Genomic DNA, 17,059 nt, shown 5'->3' with positions numbered 1-17,059 from the left:
CATCCAATAACATGTGAGCGTGTGCACATGCGCATGCCCTAGAGGGAAAACTGGAGGAAACTCCCCGAGCTGGGTGTCACGAGTGGTGAGACCCAGTTTGGGGTGGTGAGTGGGGAGGGAGCCCTGGGCGGCCGGATCAGCCGCCCACACAATTGCCGGCTCCGTGACAGAGCTGGTGGGGGCTGGGGGGAACAGGGGCTGATTGGCCCCTGCAAGCTCCAGCATGCCCTGCACGAGTGCGCAGGGCATGCTGGCGAGACCCCTGGAGCTGGGAGGCAGCTTTTCACCTCCCCTCCGGGGGTCTCCTCATGAGTAGGCGCGACGCAAAGCCGCGCCGCGGCTACTCACGATCTAGAAAATCAGGTTTGCGGAGCGTTCGCTCCGCAAACCTGGTTTTAGCGCATGGGTCCTTGAGCGAGTTAGCCACTCTAGAATCATCGGGCTCGCAGCCGAGCCTGGTGGTTCTTACAATCTGCAAAAATTGGGCTAGGCTCTCCTAGCCCGATTTTTGCAGATCTTGAGAATAGCCCCCCTGAGTCACAGGACAAGGGACAGCTGCTTGCTCTCTGAGTTCTTGCATTGTTCGTGTGCTGGCTCTGGCAGGCAGCACTAAGTTTTGTCTTGGACAGAAATGCTTCCCCCCACTTTGTTGGTGTGTGTGTGGGGTGTGTGTATGTGTGCTGACAAGTAAAAATTTTGTCCTCTGGTGAACTGATCCAACATTTCTTCGTCCCTGCTAATCAATCCTTGTTTGCTGAATTGATTGGTCCCGCTCCCCGATGAGCATATGTATATCATTGCTATGTGTTACTGAAAGCTGATTTGTGTACTCCAAAGCAGGATATAAGCTGCTGCCAGAAACACGAGAAATTAATTATTGTTTTCCTCTGCACTGAAGTGTTTGATTAAAGCTGACCAGGCTGGAACTGTATAACACAAGTGTCCTTTTGAACTCTTATCTGAATGGATTTCTTTTCAAAAAGAGAGAACCCTGGGGCAGCCTGGGGGCTCCAGTCTATGAAAACGCACCCTCCTTTCTGACTGTCTCTTGTGCAAAGGCATTAATCTGAATTCGGTTGGGGTGCCCCCCCCCCAAGTCCCCCGCCTACTTTACATACAGTATTTGAAAGAAGGATTTCAAAAGACCTTTGAGCTGGGTTTGGCAGAACTGTGACAGTTACATCAATAATTAACACCTGAAGGACAGAACAGTTCTAAAGGGCCGTTTTAGACAATACTTTGTCCGTCTGGCCCGCCCCACACGATAAGGACATGAGTGCCCCATTTATTCACAGTCCTTCCCCACTGCCAGGGTGCCATTTCTTAATTGCTCACCTCACCCACACACACTCAATTAAAAAACTGAGCCGACATGCTGGGGGGTGGGGAGAAGAATGTGCCTGCTCATGGGGTGGACAGATTTTCATCTGGGGGAAGGCTGGCTGGACAAAGAATCATCCCAAGGAGGTGAAGTGTTAAGGACATCTTTAACATATTCCAATATTTACAAGACTGACCAAGTCCTCCTCCCCATCCAAGATGACACAGGCGCTGTCCACCACGCCCCCATCACCAGTGATGCACAGACTATAACACTTGCTAATCACCCCTCAACGCTCCCTCACTCCACCCCCAGCAGGACACTTTTTACTTCTTCCACCATCCTAGCTTCCCCCCTGGAGGGTCTTTTCCTTCTATTGGTCTTTTTGCTCCATTCCAATGGATTTTTGCTGCCCCCTAGTGGCCCATGCCTTTTCTCCCTACTCCTCACACTTCTCCTGTTCAGCAGTATGTTGGCAACGGTGCTGCTGCTGCCTCCATCTCCACACTAGGCCAGCACTCTTCCTTCTACGGCCATCTCTGCTGGCTTTGGGAAAATGCAGGAGGCGGCAGCAGTGATGGCGGTGGCTGGCGTGCGGCCTCCTGGAGGCTTTTCAGACAGCAGACTTCACCCCGGGTTTACCACGAAGCTTTACTGCAAGTTCAGGGCATAATGGATACTCCAACACAAAGAGACTGGGTTTTTTTTGTTTTTAAACCCTAGACATAAATCAGGCTAGGTTCCAATAGGGAGGAGGAAACCTGAATCGGTTGTGAAGTGCTCTCTGAAATATCGCACAGACTTCAGGGTAAATCTGGCCGATCTGTGAGCGCACACCCACCCTCCCAAAATAAAGTGGCGGTAAAGTCGCCATCTGAAAAAGCTCCAGCTAATGAGGATGCTGGGGTGGAGGTGGTAGGCTGGTGGAAGTGGCCAGTGGCAGGTGTGCGATGCCTCTGCCAGATCACCACACCTCATTAGCAGGGTGGCTCCGAGTATTCGTACACAATCTAACTTTGAATGTTCATTGACTGGAGCGGGTGGCATGGACTCATTCCTCCATATCCCTGCGGAATGTTGAAATAAGAGCAAAGAGCCCCATTCGGATGTCTCTTATTTCACACCACTCAAGATTAGCAATAGCAATAGCACTTACATTTATATAGCGCTCTATAGCTGGAAGCTCTCAAAGCAGTTTACAATGATGTAACATATTGCCACCCAACATTCTGGGTACTCATTTTACCGACCTCGGAAGGATGGAAGGCTGAGTCAACCTTGAGCCCCTGGTCAGGATCAAACTTGCAACCTTCTGGTTACAGGGCAGCAGTTTTACCACTGCGCCACCAGGGGCTCTGAATTACAGCTCTGAACGCGAGTAGGAAGACCCACCCTAGAGCTGCCACTCCCCCACACACACACACTCTCTCTCTCTCTAGCTGCTCATGGTTACAGGGGTAGTTGTCTGCAGAGTGTCCCACCGTAACTGTGAGGGAAGGCACTTCCATGATCGGCAACCTGGATCTCCCCGGGCTGCTGATCCTTCAGGGCCTGTGCCTTCCTTCAAGGTTATAGTGACCTAATGAGGTGTGTTAATGTGGCTGCCCCAGGTGGTGGTTTTACCGTGACTTTACTTTTGGGAGGGTGGGTGTGCATTCACATACTGGCCAGATTTATCCCAAAATCTATGCAATATTTCAGAGAGCACGTCATGCATGATTGGGGTTATCCCTTCTATATTGGAACCTAGCCCGATTTAAAAAAATATAAAATCCTCTTTTTGCATTGGAGAGAATCCATTATGCCCTGAACTCGCAGTAAAGCCTTGCAGTAAACCCGCAGTGCAGCCTGCTGTCTGAAGAGCCTCCAGGTGGCAGCACACCAGCCACATTCTCCCTCTCCCCCTGCAACATATCCAGGGGAAGTGATTATGTGCAGAGAGGACATCTCCCTGCGTTCACCTGAATGCCTGCCTGGAGTTAATGCACAACATCCTTGCGACTGGGAACCCTGCTTTTCAAAGGTTCCCAAATATCATATGGGGAGATCAGTATGCACGTACAAGTATGCATGCACTGATGCCATGCTGACATCCAAACGAACAGGAGTAGAGCAGGCAATAAGGCCTGCCACTGTGATCCTAATCCCTCCTCGGCACGCACTCAACCTGGATATATCATGAAAATAAGGCACCACACCCACACACACCCCTGAGTGGAACACAAGCTCTGTTCAGGCAACTTCAGATCACAGGTGCTGTATCTGGGTACAGCATCTCTAAGAGCATACCTGGAAGGTCTGCTCCATCTTGATGTGTGCTGAAATCCCACCAGTCTCTGAGGAGACAAACACGATATTCAAGGAGAGATTCTCCCTCTGATTGAGAATGGTGGGACTCTTCAGGCAAACACTGCCCTTGTGGTGAGCAGAGGGTGGGGTTTGGGGGCACATCAGCACAGGGGCAGGCCCTCTTGTGGACACTGTACCAGAGTAAGTGAACACCTGAAGAGGGTTCCAGTCACAATCATTACTCTTGATTCAACAGCGAGGTTGGTTGCTTCCATAGTAACCCAGGCACACCCTCATACATACATTGCTGACAGATTGGACAAAGTACAGCAACGATGCCAAGTAGTTCAAACAGCTATTTTGTGCTTTTAAAATAGATGCTCTTTATTTCGTGGGACAGTCCCATAAAATAGGAGTTTTCACGCTAACACTACTACTGAATATTTATTTCATGCCAAAGGTGTGCCAGGTGTTGTTCAGAACACAGAAAGCACTTGCCTACAGAGCTTACAAAATGTGCTACACTGGATCATATCATCACACTCATATCATATCATATCAGAAGAAGAAAGAAGGGAACAGCTTGGGTGGGGCACTGACTGTGCTGTCTTTGCCTCTGCCACACCTTTCCTCAGGTGTGTAGGATCTCCTTGGGCTGTTGCTGCTGCTGTGGCTGGGGGCTCTGCTGCTATATAGGGCAGGCTGTCCCAAGGGCTCTCGTCCTTGTGGCTCTCAGCCGTGGGGCGAGCTGCCTGGGGCCCAGAAGACCTTTCTCCCTCTGCCCTGAAGATCCTTCTTCCTGCTATCAAGAATCCAGCAAGAGATTGTATAAGTCTGGTTCTGGTTTTTATTAAGCCAAGAAGCTGTGGTGGGTTAGTCTGGGGAGATGTGTCTGGGAGAGCGAAGAAGTGGGTATGGAGTGGGGGCAGCAATATCACAGGTAGTGGGCAGAGGGAGGTATGGCGGTGGGAGTTGGGCAGGCCATTACAGGGGGAAACGGTCCAGGCAATTGAGGCCTGTTCCTTTTTCCGGCCCTTCTCCCAACCCTCTGACCCCAGGGAGCTCTGAGAACACTCCCTTGAGGATTAGGGTGCTGCTGCTGAATGCCAGGTCAGTTAATGCAAAAACTTCTCTCATCCACGATTTGATTGTGGATGAGCGTGCTGACCTGGTATGTGTGACGGAGACCTGGTTGGATGCGCTGGGCGGGGTCGGTCTATCTCAGCTCTGTCCTCCAGGTTTCCAGATCGTGCAGCAGCTCCGCCTTGAGGGTCGGGGAGGGGGCGTTGCAGCCATCTTTCGAGAGACCCTCCCCGTTTCCAGGTGCCCAGTCAGGCAATCTCAGAATTTTGAGTGTTTGTCCTTGAGAGTGGGCCTCCGAGATAGGCTGGAGATTCTGCTGGTATACCGACCACCCCGCTGCACTTCAGTCTCCCTACCTGAGCTGGCGGGGGTAGTCTCAGAGGTGGCCTTGGGTTCCCCCAGGCTTATTGTTTTGGGGGATTTCAATGTCCACGCTGAGGCCCCCCTAGTGGGTGCGGCTCAGGATTCCATGGCCTCCATGGGCCTGTCTCAATTGGTATCGGGCCCTACCCACATGGCGGGACACACTCTGGATCTGGTCTTTGCTGACCGGGAAGTAAATGATCTGGAGGTGGGAGAATCTGAGGCCACTCCCTTGTCATGGACAGATCATCATCTGGTGGGGTTTAGTTTGACTGCTCCGTCTGCCCTCTGCAGGGGTGGTGGGCCGATTAAGATGGTCCGCCCCCGGAGGCTTATGGATCCGCTTGGATTCCAGAGGGCCCTCAGGGAGTTTCCACTGTCCAGAGCTGGGGACCCTGTCGAGGCCCTGCTTGATCTCTGGAATGGAGAGATGGCCCGGGCTGTTGACACGGTTGCTCCTAAACGCCCTCTCCGGCTTGGTGGAGCCCGGTCTGCTCCTTGGTTTTCTTCGGAGCTTAGGGCGATGAAGCAACTCGGGCGACGGCTGGAGCGACACTGGAGGAAGAGTCGTCACGAATCCGACCGAACACGGGCTAGAGCCCATTTTAGGGACTACTCCGTGGCGGTGGGGGCGGCGAAGAAATGCTTTTTCTCCGCCTCCATTGCGTCTGCTCAGTGCAGACAAACAGAGCTGTTTAGTGTGGTAAAAACCTTGCTCCACACATCCCCCCAGACAATGGGGGAGGAGTCATCTACAGCTCTTTGTGATCAGTTTGCCTGTCACTTTGCAGATAAAGTCGCTCGCATCCATGCTGACCTGGACTCCAGAGTTTTGGCAGTTCCGGCAGACATGCCTCTGGTACCATCTGGTCCCGTTGTGTTGGATTCTTTTCGGTTGGTGCAGCCTGAGGATGTGGACACGATCCTGGGCAGTGTGCGGGCGACTTCGTGCGCTCTTGACCTTTGCCCTTCATGGCTAATAAAAGCTGCCAGGGAGGGGACAAGCAGATGGCTGGAGGTGATCGTTAATGCTTCATTAAGGGAGGGCAGGATGCCATCGTGCCTCAAGGAGGCGGTGGTAAGACCACTATTAAAAAAGCCCTCCCTTGATCCTTCCAACCTGGACAACTATAGACCTGTGTCTAACCTTCCCTTTTGGGGCAAGGTGATGGAGCGTGTGGTGGCGTCCCAACTGCAGAGGGTCTTGGATGATACAGATTGTCTGGACCCTTTTCAATCTGGCTTCCGCCCTGGGTATGGGACTGAGACTGCCTTGGTCACTCTAGTGGATGACCTACGCCGGGAACTAGACAGGGGGAGTGTGTCCCTGTTGGTTCTGCTGGACCTCTCGGTGGCGTTCGATACCATCGACCATGGTATCCTTCTGGGCCGCCTCTAGAGTATGGGAATCGGAGGCACTGCGTTGCAGTGATTCCAGTCCTTTCTTGGGGGGAGGGTCCAGAAGGTGGTGCTGGGGGACTACTGCTCGGCCCCATGGCCGTTGGCTGTGGGGTCCCGCAGGGATAGGTCTTGTCCCCCATGCTGTTTAACATCTACATGAAGCCGCTGGGAGAGGTCATCCGGGGACTTGGACTGAGTTGTCAGCAATATGCGGATGACACTCAGCTCTATCTCTCCTTGTCATCTGATCCTAGGGAGGCGGTGGATGTCCTGAATCGGGGGCTGGAGGCCGTGATGGGTTGAATGTGGGCTAATAAACTGAAATTGAATCCGGATAAGATGGAGGTACTGTTGGGCAGTAGGAGAGCCAATGAGGAGATTTTACCAGTTCTGGATGGGGTTGCACTCCCCTTGAAGGAGCAAGTACGCAGCTTTGGGGTACTACTGGACCCAGCTCTGCTTTTGGATGCTCAGGTGGAGGCGGTGGCAGGGGTGCCTTTGCACGGCTTCGGCTAGTGCGCCAGCTGCGTCCCTTTCTCGAGAAGGCAGATCTGGTCACGGTTACCCATGCCTTAGTCACGTCGTGGCTGGATTACTGTAACGTGCTCTACGTGGGGCTGCCCTTGAAGAATATCCGGAAACTGCAGCTAGTGCAAAATGCGGCAGCGAGGGTTTGATCCGTAGCTGCCCGTTGGGAACACATCACCCCCATTCTGAAAGAGTTGCACTGGCTGCCGGTTCGTTTCCGGGACCAATTCAAGGTGCTGGTTTTGACCTTTAAAGCCCTTAACGGTTTGGGCCCAGGGTATTTGAGGGACCGCCTGCTCCCAAGGGTTGCTGCCCGCTTGACAAGGACATCTGAGGGGGCCTTGCTCCGGGTGCCGACAATGAGAGAGGCCCAGCTGTCGTGCACTCGGGACAGGGCCTTCTCTGCTGCTGCTCCCAGACTTTGGAATGCTCTCCCAGTGGCCATTCGCTCCTCGGACTCCATCACGGCTTTTAGAAAGCTTGTTAAAACTTGGCTTTTTACCCAGGCTTTTACATAATCGTTTTTACTGCTGCTTCTGTGTGTTTTTACCTGTTGTATTGTTTTTATGCATGTATTTTATATGTTTTTATATTTTTAGCTTGATGTTTTCATTGCCTTTTTATTGTATGTTTTAATTTTTATAAACCACCTTGGGGTGGTCTTTTAATGAAAGGCGGTATATAAATGCAACAATAAATAAAAATATCAGGATCATAGCCTACACACATCTGAGGCTAGGAGAAGACTTTCAGATAAGCTTGGATCCCAACATCTTCCTCATTCAGAATCAATGATTTGGCTTTTAGTAGTCAATTTCAAGATGTTTCACATACATTCAGTTGTCCTCACAACAGGTTGAGTCAAAGCCTGTGACTGTGCTCTCCTCAGGGATAAGACAAATGTGTGTGAATGTGTCCTATTTTCATAACCTATCTGTATGCATGTTGGACTCTTCCCCTCCACTGAATCCCTAATTTTCCAGTAGCCATAAACATTCATTTTCAGAATAAAGGGAAGTTTATATGAATGGGATTTCTTCATATCCATTTCTAGTCATTTCAAAATGAATCCACCCTGGAATGAACATTCAAACATTATGTTCACTGCATGCACAATCTGTGTAAGGGGTCCACATGTACAAATCTGAATGCATGCACAGTTCACACGTTATGTTGAACACAGGTACAGCAGTACACTTCCAATCTGTACCATTCATTAGAGGGATCTGTATCCAGGTTCACTTTAAAAGTGAACACATGTAGTCATTCACACAAACACATGTACATGTGTATAAGCATCTGAACATACATGTAGCATAATGTCAAAACAGGGATCCCATTTTTGGACTGCCATTCTTTTGAATAGTAATAATAACTAGCTTAGCCCACACAGAACATCTGCGCGCTAGTACTTGATTGCTCCCCTCACCCCCTGCCACAGCCCCCCTCACCTCAGAGATCTCTCTACCCTCACCTGAGCCACACTCCTGCTCCTCCTCCTCCATCCGGTTGCTTCCATCCCCCTCACCCCTCTTGGAAACTCTTCCATCCCTTTACTCTATCCCCCTCATCCCTCTTGGTCACAGCTGCATCTTTCTTGGTTGCGGCTGCAGCTTTGCAACTGACGAAGCTGCAGCCCCTATCCCCAGAGATGTCCTCATCCAAGCCCCGCTCCTGCTCCTCCCCACAGGAGCAACAGCGGTTGACTGGACCCTTCCTTGCTGCCACCATGGCTACTCATTCCCCTCAAGCCGCTGACAGGCCTGGGCCTTGCCTGCCAGCCTACACCAATGGCCTCGGTAGCACCAAACAGTGGCAGTGGTTGACTTGGCCTTTCCTTGCTGCCAATAGGCACCGCCACAGCAGCTCATTCCCCTCAGGCCGCTGACAGGCTCCATCCCGTCCCTCACCCTTCCTTCTTTCTCTCTTCCCCTCCCTTCTTTTTCTCTCTTTCTCTCTCCTCCACTCGCTCTTCCCCGCCCTTCTCTCTCTCTCCCTCCCTCCCACCGAGTTAACAGATCTTGTTCATCTTGTTTTCTCATCTAATTCACACAGTGGCAGCCTCCTTCTCCTGAAGGGACTCTTTCCTCCCTCATGATCCCTCTCTTCACAGACCCCTGCCCACTATGCTTTTATATATATAGGAATATATAGATTCCTCTTCTCTACAATCGAGAACATTTTCTGACCAGTAACAGTTGCATTCCAACTGACCTTAACCATCACAGGCTCCTCCTCCCTATCTGCATATGGAATCCCCACTGCCCAATCCCCAAGGTGCCACAGGCTCCTCCTCACTATCTGCATATGCAATCTCCACTGCCCAATCCCCATAGTGCCTCTGCTCATGAACTCTTGCGAGAGCTGCCACACACAGGATTAGCCACGGGTACACCTTAGAGAATTATATATATAGAAGATAACTAACTAACTAACTAACTAACTAACTAAATAAATAAATAAAATGCATGTATCTTATAGGATGATGGGAGTTGTAGTCCATCTGGGAACTCAAGGTTGGAAAATTTTGCTTTAGCTAGTTGTTCTTATTTCTCCAGTTTGTGGTAGCAATATTTCCCCCATATTCCCTGCAATGCAGCATCATCATGAGATTATTTCTTTTATTTTATATATTTGTATACTGCCCACTACCAAAGTCTCTAGGCGGTTTACAGCATAAAACAAACCAAAATGAAAACAAGCCAAGAATTTAACAATTAAAACATAAAAACCAGATTAAAATATCCCTAAAAGCACCAACTAACTAAAAAGCTTGGCTGAAGAGATGTGTTTCTAATTGTTTCCTAAAAGCCAACAGAGATGGAGCAGCTCTAATCTTGGCAGGGACTTTTACACATAGCAGGCTTTTCCACGAGTTTATGAGGAGGCTTTACTGCAAACTCAAAGCTGTCCCCCCCAAATGACACAAATAGTGGATTTTTTAAACCCAGGATAAAAATTGGGCCACACTCTTAATGCGCAGTAAAAAACCCAAATTGTGTGTGAACTGCTCCCCGATAACTTGCAGGGACTTCGGGGTAAATCTGGCCAATATGTGAAAAATAAATAAATAAATAAATAAATAAATAAAATAATATGCTGTTTACACACAGTCACCAGATGTTATTGACTAGATTTGGTACTTTAAATATCCAGCCCGCTCCAAGGGTCTAGGATATATATTATTATTATTATTTCTTCCAGGCTGTGGACATTTTTATTCCAAACTCCTCTGGCAGGGACTTTAAAGCTTACATGCATAATTATTACCTAAAGTAAGAATTTAACTACAGTAAAGAATTTAGACGCGTGTGGTGTCCCCTCCCTGATGGCTTAGCTTGAAAGCTCAATGTATTACCTCTCTCCTCCCATCCCCTCCCCAACTTTTGTGGCTGGCTTATCAACAGGCGAAGCGCTCCTGGTGCCGCGTCTTATCGCCAAGAAAAATTATATTCGAATTTCTTCAGGCAGGCAGCTGAGCATGCCCCGTGAGCGAGGACGTAAAAAGGATACATTAACTTCCAGCTCTTTCCCCTCGCACACGTGAATGCCCTCACCCCGTCTGCACCCAGCCAGCCAGCTCTAGCTGGGTGCAGCTCTGGCTCTGGCTGGCTTCAACTCGCGGAGGCAGACGGATTGGAGGAGGAGGATCGCGGAGGCAGACGGGATTGGAGGAGGAGACTCGACATGCGAGAGAAATCTGGTGATGGAGGGGAGAATAAAGCTAGCGTATCAGAAAACCCTACAGGGAGAAGGAGTCGTTGAGAAGCACGAGAAAGCGCTACTTCACCGGCCGAGGAAGTGATAATTTGCCTATGCTCCACTGAGCATGCGCAGTTGCAAGGAGAAAGAAAACGCCAGAGTGAAAACAAATATCGCTGTCCTAGCTGTTGCTCTGCCTCTTGGGACAGAACCCGCTTGGAATGCTTGCAAAAGACTTTGGGCAAACGGCGTGGAAGCGTCAGAATGACACAGGGGCTGCCTGACCCTGTTGCTTTGGCAAAGGGGGCAGGGTGTGTGAGACAGGATTGGAGGAGAGGACGAGGAGCCTCCTCACAGCGACTCCATCATCCCGCTTCCCACTACAGCCTTTTTGCACCCCTCTGCGAATGAGCGCGGGAGACTTTTGTGGAATCCAGCCTGGATGCCCATGCCAGCCTGGTGGCAGGATGCGGCCAGCCTGCGCCACAGCCCTGTGGCCACACTAGGGGCAGTGTCCCCTCAAGTTCTGCCCCAGCCCAGCTCCCGTCCGGCTGCCGGCCACTTACTTTTCTTGAGGACTCTCTTACGAGCCTCTGGGTCCGTGATCAGAGGTCTGGGGGAGGAGGACGCAGCTAGTGGGCTAAAAGGGCTCCCTGTGCGATGGACAAGATAGATGTAAATCAGGCCCAAGACCGGAACGGCAAGCAGCGGCAGCAGCAGTAAAAGCCACATGGTTCTTCCCTCTGTGTGTGTGTTCTTGGGTATGGCGGCGTAATCACAACCGTGGCATCAACGAGTGCGAAGGGCATGCTTTCATAACGTTATTGCTTACACGGATCTCTTTGGCCAATCCCCGAGGAGGAGTAATCTGGGTGATGCGTGAGTAATAGCAGGAAGGACGATTAAGTAAAAGGAGAAGAGGCGCGCGGCTCGCATTTATTCCTGGAAGGGATTTCTTTCTCTCTTTCTTTCAACTCAGTCTCCATTGCAAGAAGACCTATCGCTTAAAATGGCCAGGACAGGTGCCTCTTATTTTGGTCATGGAAGCTATCAGCAGCTGCTGCCCAGTATCAGACACCCCACTTAGGGTTGCTAACAGTCCCGGATTGCCAACAATCCCCGGGAGATCCCACAGTTCGCGGGGGGGAGGGACTGTTTGTTCCGGCCAGGACGCTCTTTCCCCGGTGTTGAGGCGGCTGGCATGCGGCAGCCAGCGCGAGCTATACACACACGATGCCCGGGCTCCGAGTCCAGATTCTTTCCCTGCGGGTTGCTCCCTGTGGCTCCTTCTGCTGCCCAACTCGTCCACCCGACAGTCAGCTGTTCAGTGGGTGGGCGTGGCCTGCAGGGAAGCAAGTAGGGCTCAGATTGCAGTTCTGAAAGGCGGCAGGAAATTGGCAGACAGCTAATCTGCCCTGAACTACTCATAGTACCAAAAGGCTACACTCTTTCTAAAACATTCCCCATGAGAAATCCAAGGTAGATCTGTTAGAAAGAAGAACAGAATAAATTTGTAGAAATCATTGTCGTCCTATTGTGCAAAACTTATCCTAAGCTTTGTTTCCTGCTGCATGGGGTTGGGGATTGCAGCCTACCCTAATCTTAAATCACCTCCTTATTCCAGAATTTTCAAGCAAATGAAGAGAGATGGAAGGGAAAGAGAATGAACAGAAAAGGAAAGAGACAGAGAAAGAGAGAGTGAAATCACAGGGGAAAGAAGAGTAAAATGAGAAATACAAAGAGGAAGCAAGCGAAATGGAGAAGCCTTGCAAAGGATGGGAAAGAGTCACGGAGGGCTCTAATATACTTTTTGCATAAAGTTATGAAGACAGAAAGGAAGTGGGATTCATCTTTATTTTCTGTTTTTTGTCTATTTTCTTTTTCTCTTTTTTTAAGAAACGGTCTATTTCCTGATTAAACTTCATAGGCCCAGCTGCACAATAAATAATAGAGCACAGGCTTTTCTTTTTGGCACAAAATGTGTCCAATTGTACATTAGAATTTGTTTGGTGTTGTGCAAAATGCTGAGAAGGGCAAGCAACAGGGGATGACCCCTCATCCACCTTCCCGGCTGGCCAATATGTCAGGGGCATTTGGCTGGTCCACTGTTGGAGACAGAATAAGAGACTCCCCATCTCTGGCAACTTTTAAAAGGGCACTGAAGACACATTCATTCACCCAGGCTTTTAATTAGATTTATGGTTTTAATGTTTTAATGTTGGTTTTAAATGATTTTAAAGTTAATGAGTTTACTTTTTAAATGATTTTAATTGTTTAATTTAGTTTTGATTGTAATTGTTTTGCTTTTGTTTTGATGTGAATTGCCCTGAGCCATTTTTGGAAGGGCGGTATATAAATAAAATAAATGAATACATAAAAATAAATACTGGGCTAGATGGATCTTTGGTGCAGTTAGAGTTGCCATGCCCCCTGGAACTTCAGGTTTTACCCGGAATTTAAGCATTTCACCCAGATTGCTTAGCGCACCCAGATTTGCCTGGATTTCAGCTTTCACTTAAAAAAAAAAAAGCTAAGCTCTAGCCCTTGTAGAAGCAGAGTTATGGAGCAAAATGTGCAGTCACTCTTCTGCTCAAAAATTATTTTCAAGCCAATTTACATAATATGCAAATTAGGCATCTGGATTTGGAAAGCCAGAATATGGCAGTCCTAGGTGCAATCCACCCTGTATGGATTCTTGATTTAAGGCCTGGGGCCAGTGGTGGCCCGCATTTACCCCGAGTGCTGCTACCTGAGTAATTGTTTATTGGGCCTCTGAAGCTTCTGCCAAAGTGGATTACTTTGCACAGTTTTCCTGGCACCATGTGAAGATGACCATTCTCACCGAGCAATGCAGTTCCCTGGCACCAGGTTTGGGGTGTTCCTTTAAGGGAAATTGAATCCCTGCACTGTCTTGGAAGGTGTGCACGGAGGAGTGCTGGGAAGTTTAGCCCTTCCCAGTACTTTCCCTCCTAGAACTTTTTCACACAGTTTTTTTTAAAAAGCTAAGCTCTAGCCCTTGTAGAAGCAGAATTATGGAGCAAAATGTGCAGTCACTCTTTTGCTCAACAATTATTTTCAAGCCAATTTACCAAATTATGCTAATTAGGCACCCTGATTTGGAAAGCCAGAATATGGCTACCCTACTCAAGGGAAATGACTTGATTAGCAAGCCAGAGGTTGCCGGTTCGAATCCCCACTGTTATGTTTCCCAGACTGTAGGAAACCACTATATCGGGCAGCAGTGATATAAGAAGCTGAAAGGCATCATCTCATACTGTGCAGGAGATGGCAATGGTCAACCCCTCCTGTATTCTACCAAAGAAAACCACGTGGCTCTGTGGTCGCCAGGAGTCGGCACCAACTCGAAGGCACACTTTACCTTTACTCAAGAAGACCTCTGTATGCCTGAGGCAGGGAACCAAATGCCACCCACTTGCACACACTCTCTTCCCCTCCCCCACCCCCTTTTAAAGGAGGAGAGGGAAGGAGGGCATCTTGCTGCCTGAGGCTACCACCTCACCTCATCTCATGGAAGGGCCTCCCTGCCCAAGACACTGCCAACCCCCTCCCCCCAAACCACAGAGTAGCTCCCCAAACCATTACATGTGCCGCATCCTGCCTGCATTACAGGGTTGCTGAGTGTGACCTTTTCCTCCTCTACATCAGGCACCCAGTTCAAGAGATCCACTAGTGGACAAAAAGGACCAGAACCAGATATATGGATTGGATATGCTAATATGGGGTGAGTGTGCGAGTTAGTATCTCACAGCCTGATTCATCAACAAACTTAGCAAATTCAGAATTGCAGATGTCCCACACCTGCAAGAAAATCCAACTTTACAAGCTGGAAGGAAAAGACACAGAAGGCATCATTTTGGACCCGACCCCCCCCCATGAAATTTATTAAAAGTTAACAGAAATGTAACAAAATATGAGCCAGTTTCAGTAGTAGCTACAGGGGCATAACAGGTATGACAGAGAAAAAGGAACATTATTGTACAGCATCTGGGTTCTCAAAGACACTACTCTCCTATGCACAGAGTTGCTAAGTGAATAAAATAATTTCCACTAAAAAAAAAAAAGGAGAAAGTGAAAATATAAAAAATAGTGGAAATTCAGGCCATCACCATGCCAGACACACAGTTGGAGAGGTAGAAACAGACATATCAAAAAGGTTAAAGGAAATGTTCTTCTGTTTTTCCTCATTTTCTAATGAGATCCAGGTCTTCCCAAGGTGGTAAAAAGTTTGGCAGCATTCTAAAGGGTTGGCAGCAAGTTGGTTTTCCCCCAACTTACCCCACTCATGCACAGCTCCCTTTGTGGGCTTCCTTAAAATGGTAGGTAGGCATTACAACCACTTAAGCTATTGAAAAGTCTAGAAGTAATTCCAAGTATCTCCGACACCGAAATGTCTGTAAGATATTTTTTTTAAATGGATCTGGTGCTTTATGGGTCAGTGGCCCACATACAGTGAAGCAGGCGGTAGTGCTTGCACTGTTGCATGGTTGGAAACAGCTGTGCAAGAGTGCACTACCAGTGTGGCATAGTGATTAGAGGGCTGGATTAGGACCGGGGAGACCCGAGTTCATAACCTCATTCAGTCATGAAACTCACTGGGTCACTTTGGGTTGGTCTCTTATCTTTCAGCCTAACCTACCTCATAGGGTTGTTGTGTGGATAAAAATAACCATGTACACCACTCTGGGTTCCTAGGAGGAAGAGCAGGATATACAGGTAAAAATAAATAAATTATAAGCAACGTTCTTCTGCAACGGCCAAAAATGGCACAAATGCAGTTTCACAATGTATGGCCACTGGAAATAATGGCTGTACCATTGCGCATCTGCGTTTGCGCAGTTTCCAGCGGTTGCCCAAGGGTGCTTTTGTGCAGCTGTGTCAACACTGTTTCCAATCATGCAGCCGTGTGGGCAGTAGCACCCCTGCCCGCCTAGCACTGTGCTGTAAGTGGGCAGGCATTGGCTGTACCCGATCCTCTTGCTCCCATCTGCCACTCTCCTATCATAATGCCCCCTCTACTCTTTGCCTTTGGGACCCCATTGCTGCCCCCATTGGGGCCCCATTGCTGCCAACTAACACCTTTAAAATAATTGCTTCATGAAGTTCCCTTTATTTATTTATTTTATTTATTTTTATATTTATAGCCTGCTCTTCCTCCAAGGAGCCCAGAGCGGTGTACTACATACTTGAGTTTCTCCTCACAACAACCCTGTGAAGTAGGTTAGGCTGAGAGAGAAGTGACTGGCCCAAAGTCACCCAGCTAGTATCATGGCTGAATGGGGATTTGAACTCGGGTCTCCCCGGTCCTAGTCCAGCACTCTAACCACAACACCACGCTGGCTCTTTATGTCCCACTCGTGCACTTCACAAAAGCATCCAACTGGCTGCTGTTTGAAATAGGATGCTGGACTAACTGGTCCAGGCTGCCCTATGATATTCCAGGCGAGGAGCACCTTTGGTCCACCTCCCTCCAGTTGCTCAGCTTTCAAATACCTTATTGTATATTTAGCCTCTATTGTGTCTTTGACTCCCAATCCACATGCAGGGTTGATCCTTGTCATTTAAGATGATAAGTTGGTATGCATGGTTCTGTAAACCTGTATTGATTCATGCCATATATAAGCAAATAAATCAACTTTTTGTTGACTAATGTTGTTTTAATGTTGTTTTTAAAATATTGTTTAAAAAAAAATTAAATTGTGGTTTTTTAAATTTCTTGTTTTGTTTTTAACTAATGTTTTAACTTTGTTTTTATCTTCTTGTAAACTGCCCAGAGATGTAAGTTTTAGGCAGTATTAAAAAATATGTTAAATAAAATAAATAAATAAATAAATAAAATTTTGCTTCCTGTAATCTTTTCAATTTTAAGAATAAATTAATTATCCAACACTCACACACCAAGCCCAGCACTTTAGCTGCTCACCTGGGTTGCCTGCACCTAAATTCTAGTCTGATCTAGCAGGACATCCCTTACATTCTTAAAATTTGTTAGTGTAACAAAGTCTATTTGTATGAGACTGGGATCTCTGTATGTCTCCCCTCCCACTTATTGGCTTGATTCACACAATTGTTTGGCTCTGGGTTTAATGTAGGTTACCAACATTAGTGTGATTGTGTGAACCCACACAAAGCTGGTGTATGGCCCAAGATGAATCTGAGATTCCAGACTTGATGTGGGTTCAGATCAAGCTATCAAACACGCTAATGTTGGTAACCTACATTAAACCTAGATTCAAACAATTGTGTGAATCAGGCCTTCGTTTCAAGGATGTAGCCACATGTACCCCCCACAATAATTCACCTAATGCCGCAGTGTGGAAGTAACTTGCCTAGGGAGCAAGAGGTTGCTGGTTC

General features: G+C 48.4%; 1 protein-coding gene across 1 annotated transcript in view; it reads right to left on the bottom strand.

Moving 5' to 3' along the window:
- Positions 1–12,131, bottom strand: part of LOC128328960 (all-trans-retinol 13,14-reductase-like) — a 31,842-nt gene extending 19,711 nt beyond the window's left edge. Inside the window, exon 1 of the mRNA XM_053259274.1 lies at positions 11,254–12,131. Within this exon, the coding sequence (XP_053115249.1) occupies positions 11,254–11,419 (166 nt within the window). The 5' untranslated portion in view covers positions 11,420–12,131. The remainder of the gene's footprint in view (positions 1–11,253) is intronic.
- Between the last annotated feature and the right edge of the window lie 4,928 nt (positions 12,132–17,059).

The sequence above is a fragment of the Hemicordylus capensis genome, chromosome 6 (assembly GCF_027244095.1).
Source record: "Hemicordylus capensis ecotype Gifberg chromosome 6, rHemCap1.1.pri, whole genome shotgun sequence".
NCBI classification, from domain to species: domain Eukaryota; kingdom Metazoa; phylum Chordata; class Lepidosauria; order Squamata; family Cordylidae; genus Hemicordylus; species Hemicordylus capensis.
The sequence above is the reverse complement of the archived record's forward strand: the minus strand, read 5'-3'. Positions and strand labels throughout refer to the sequence as shown.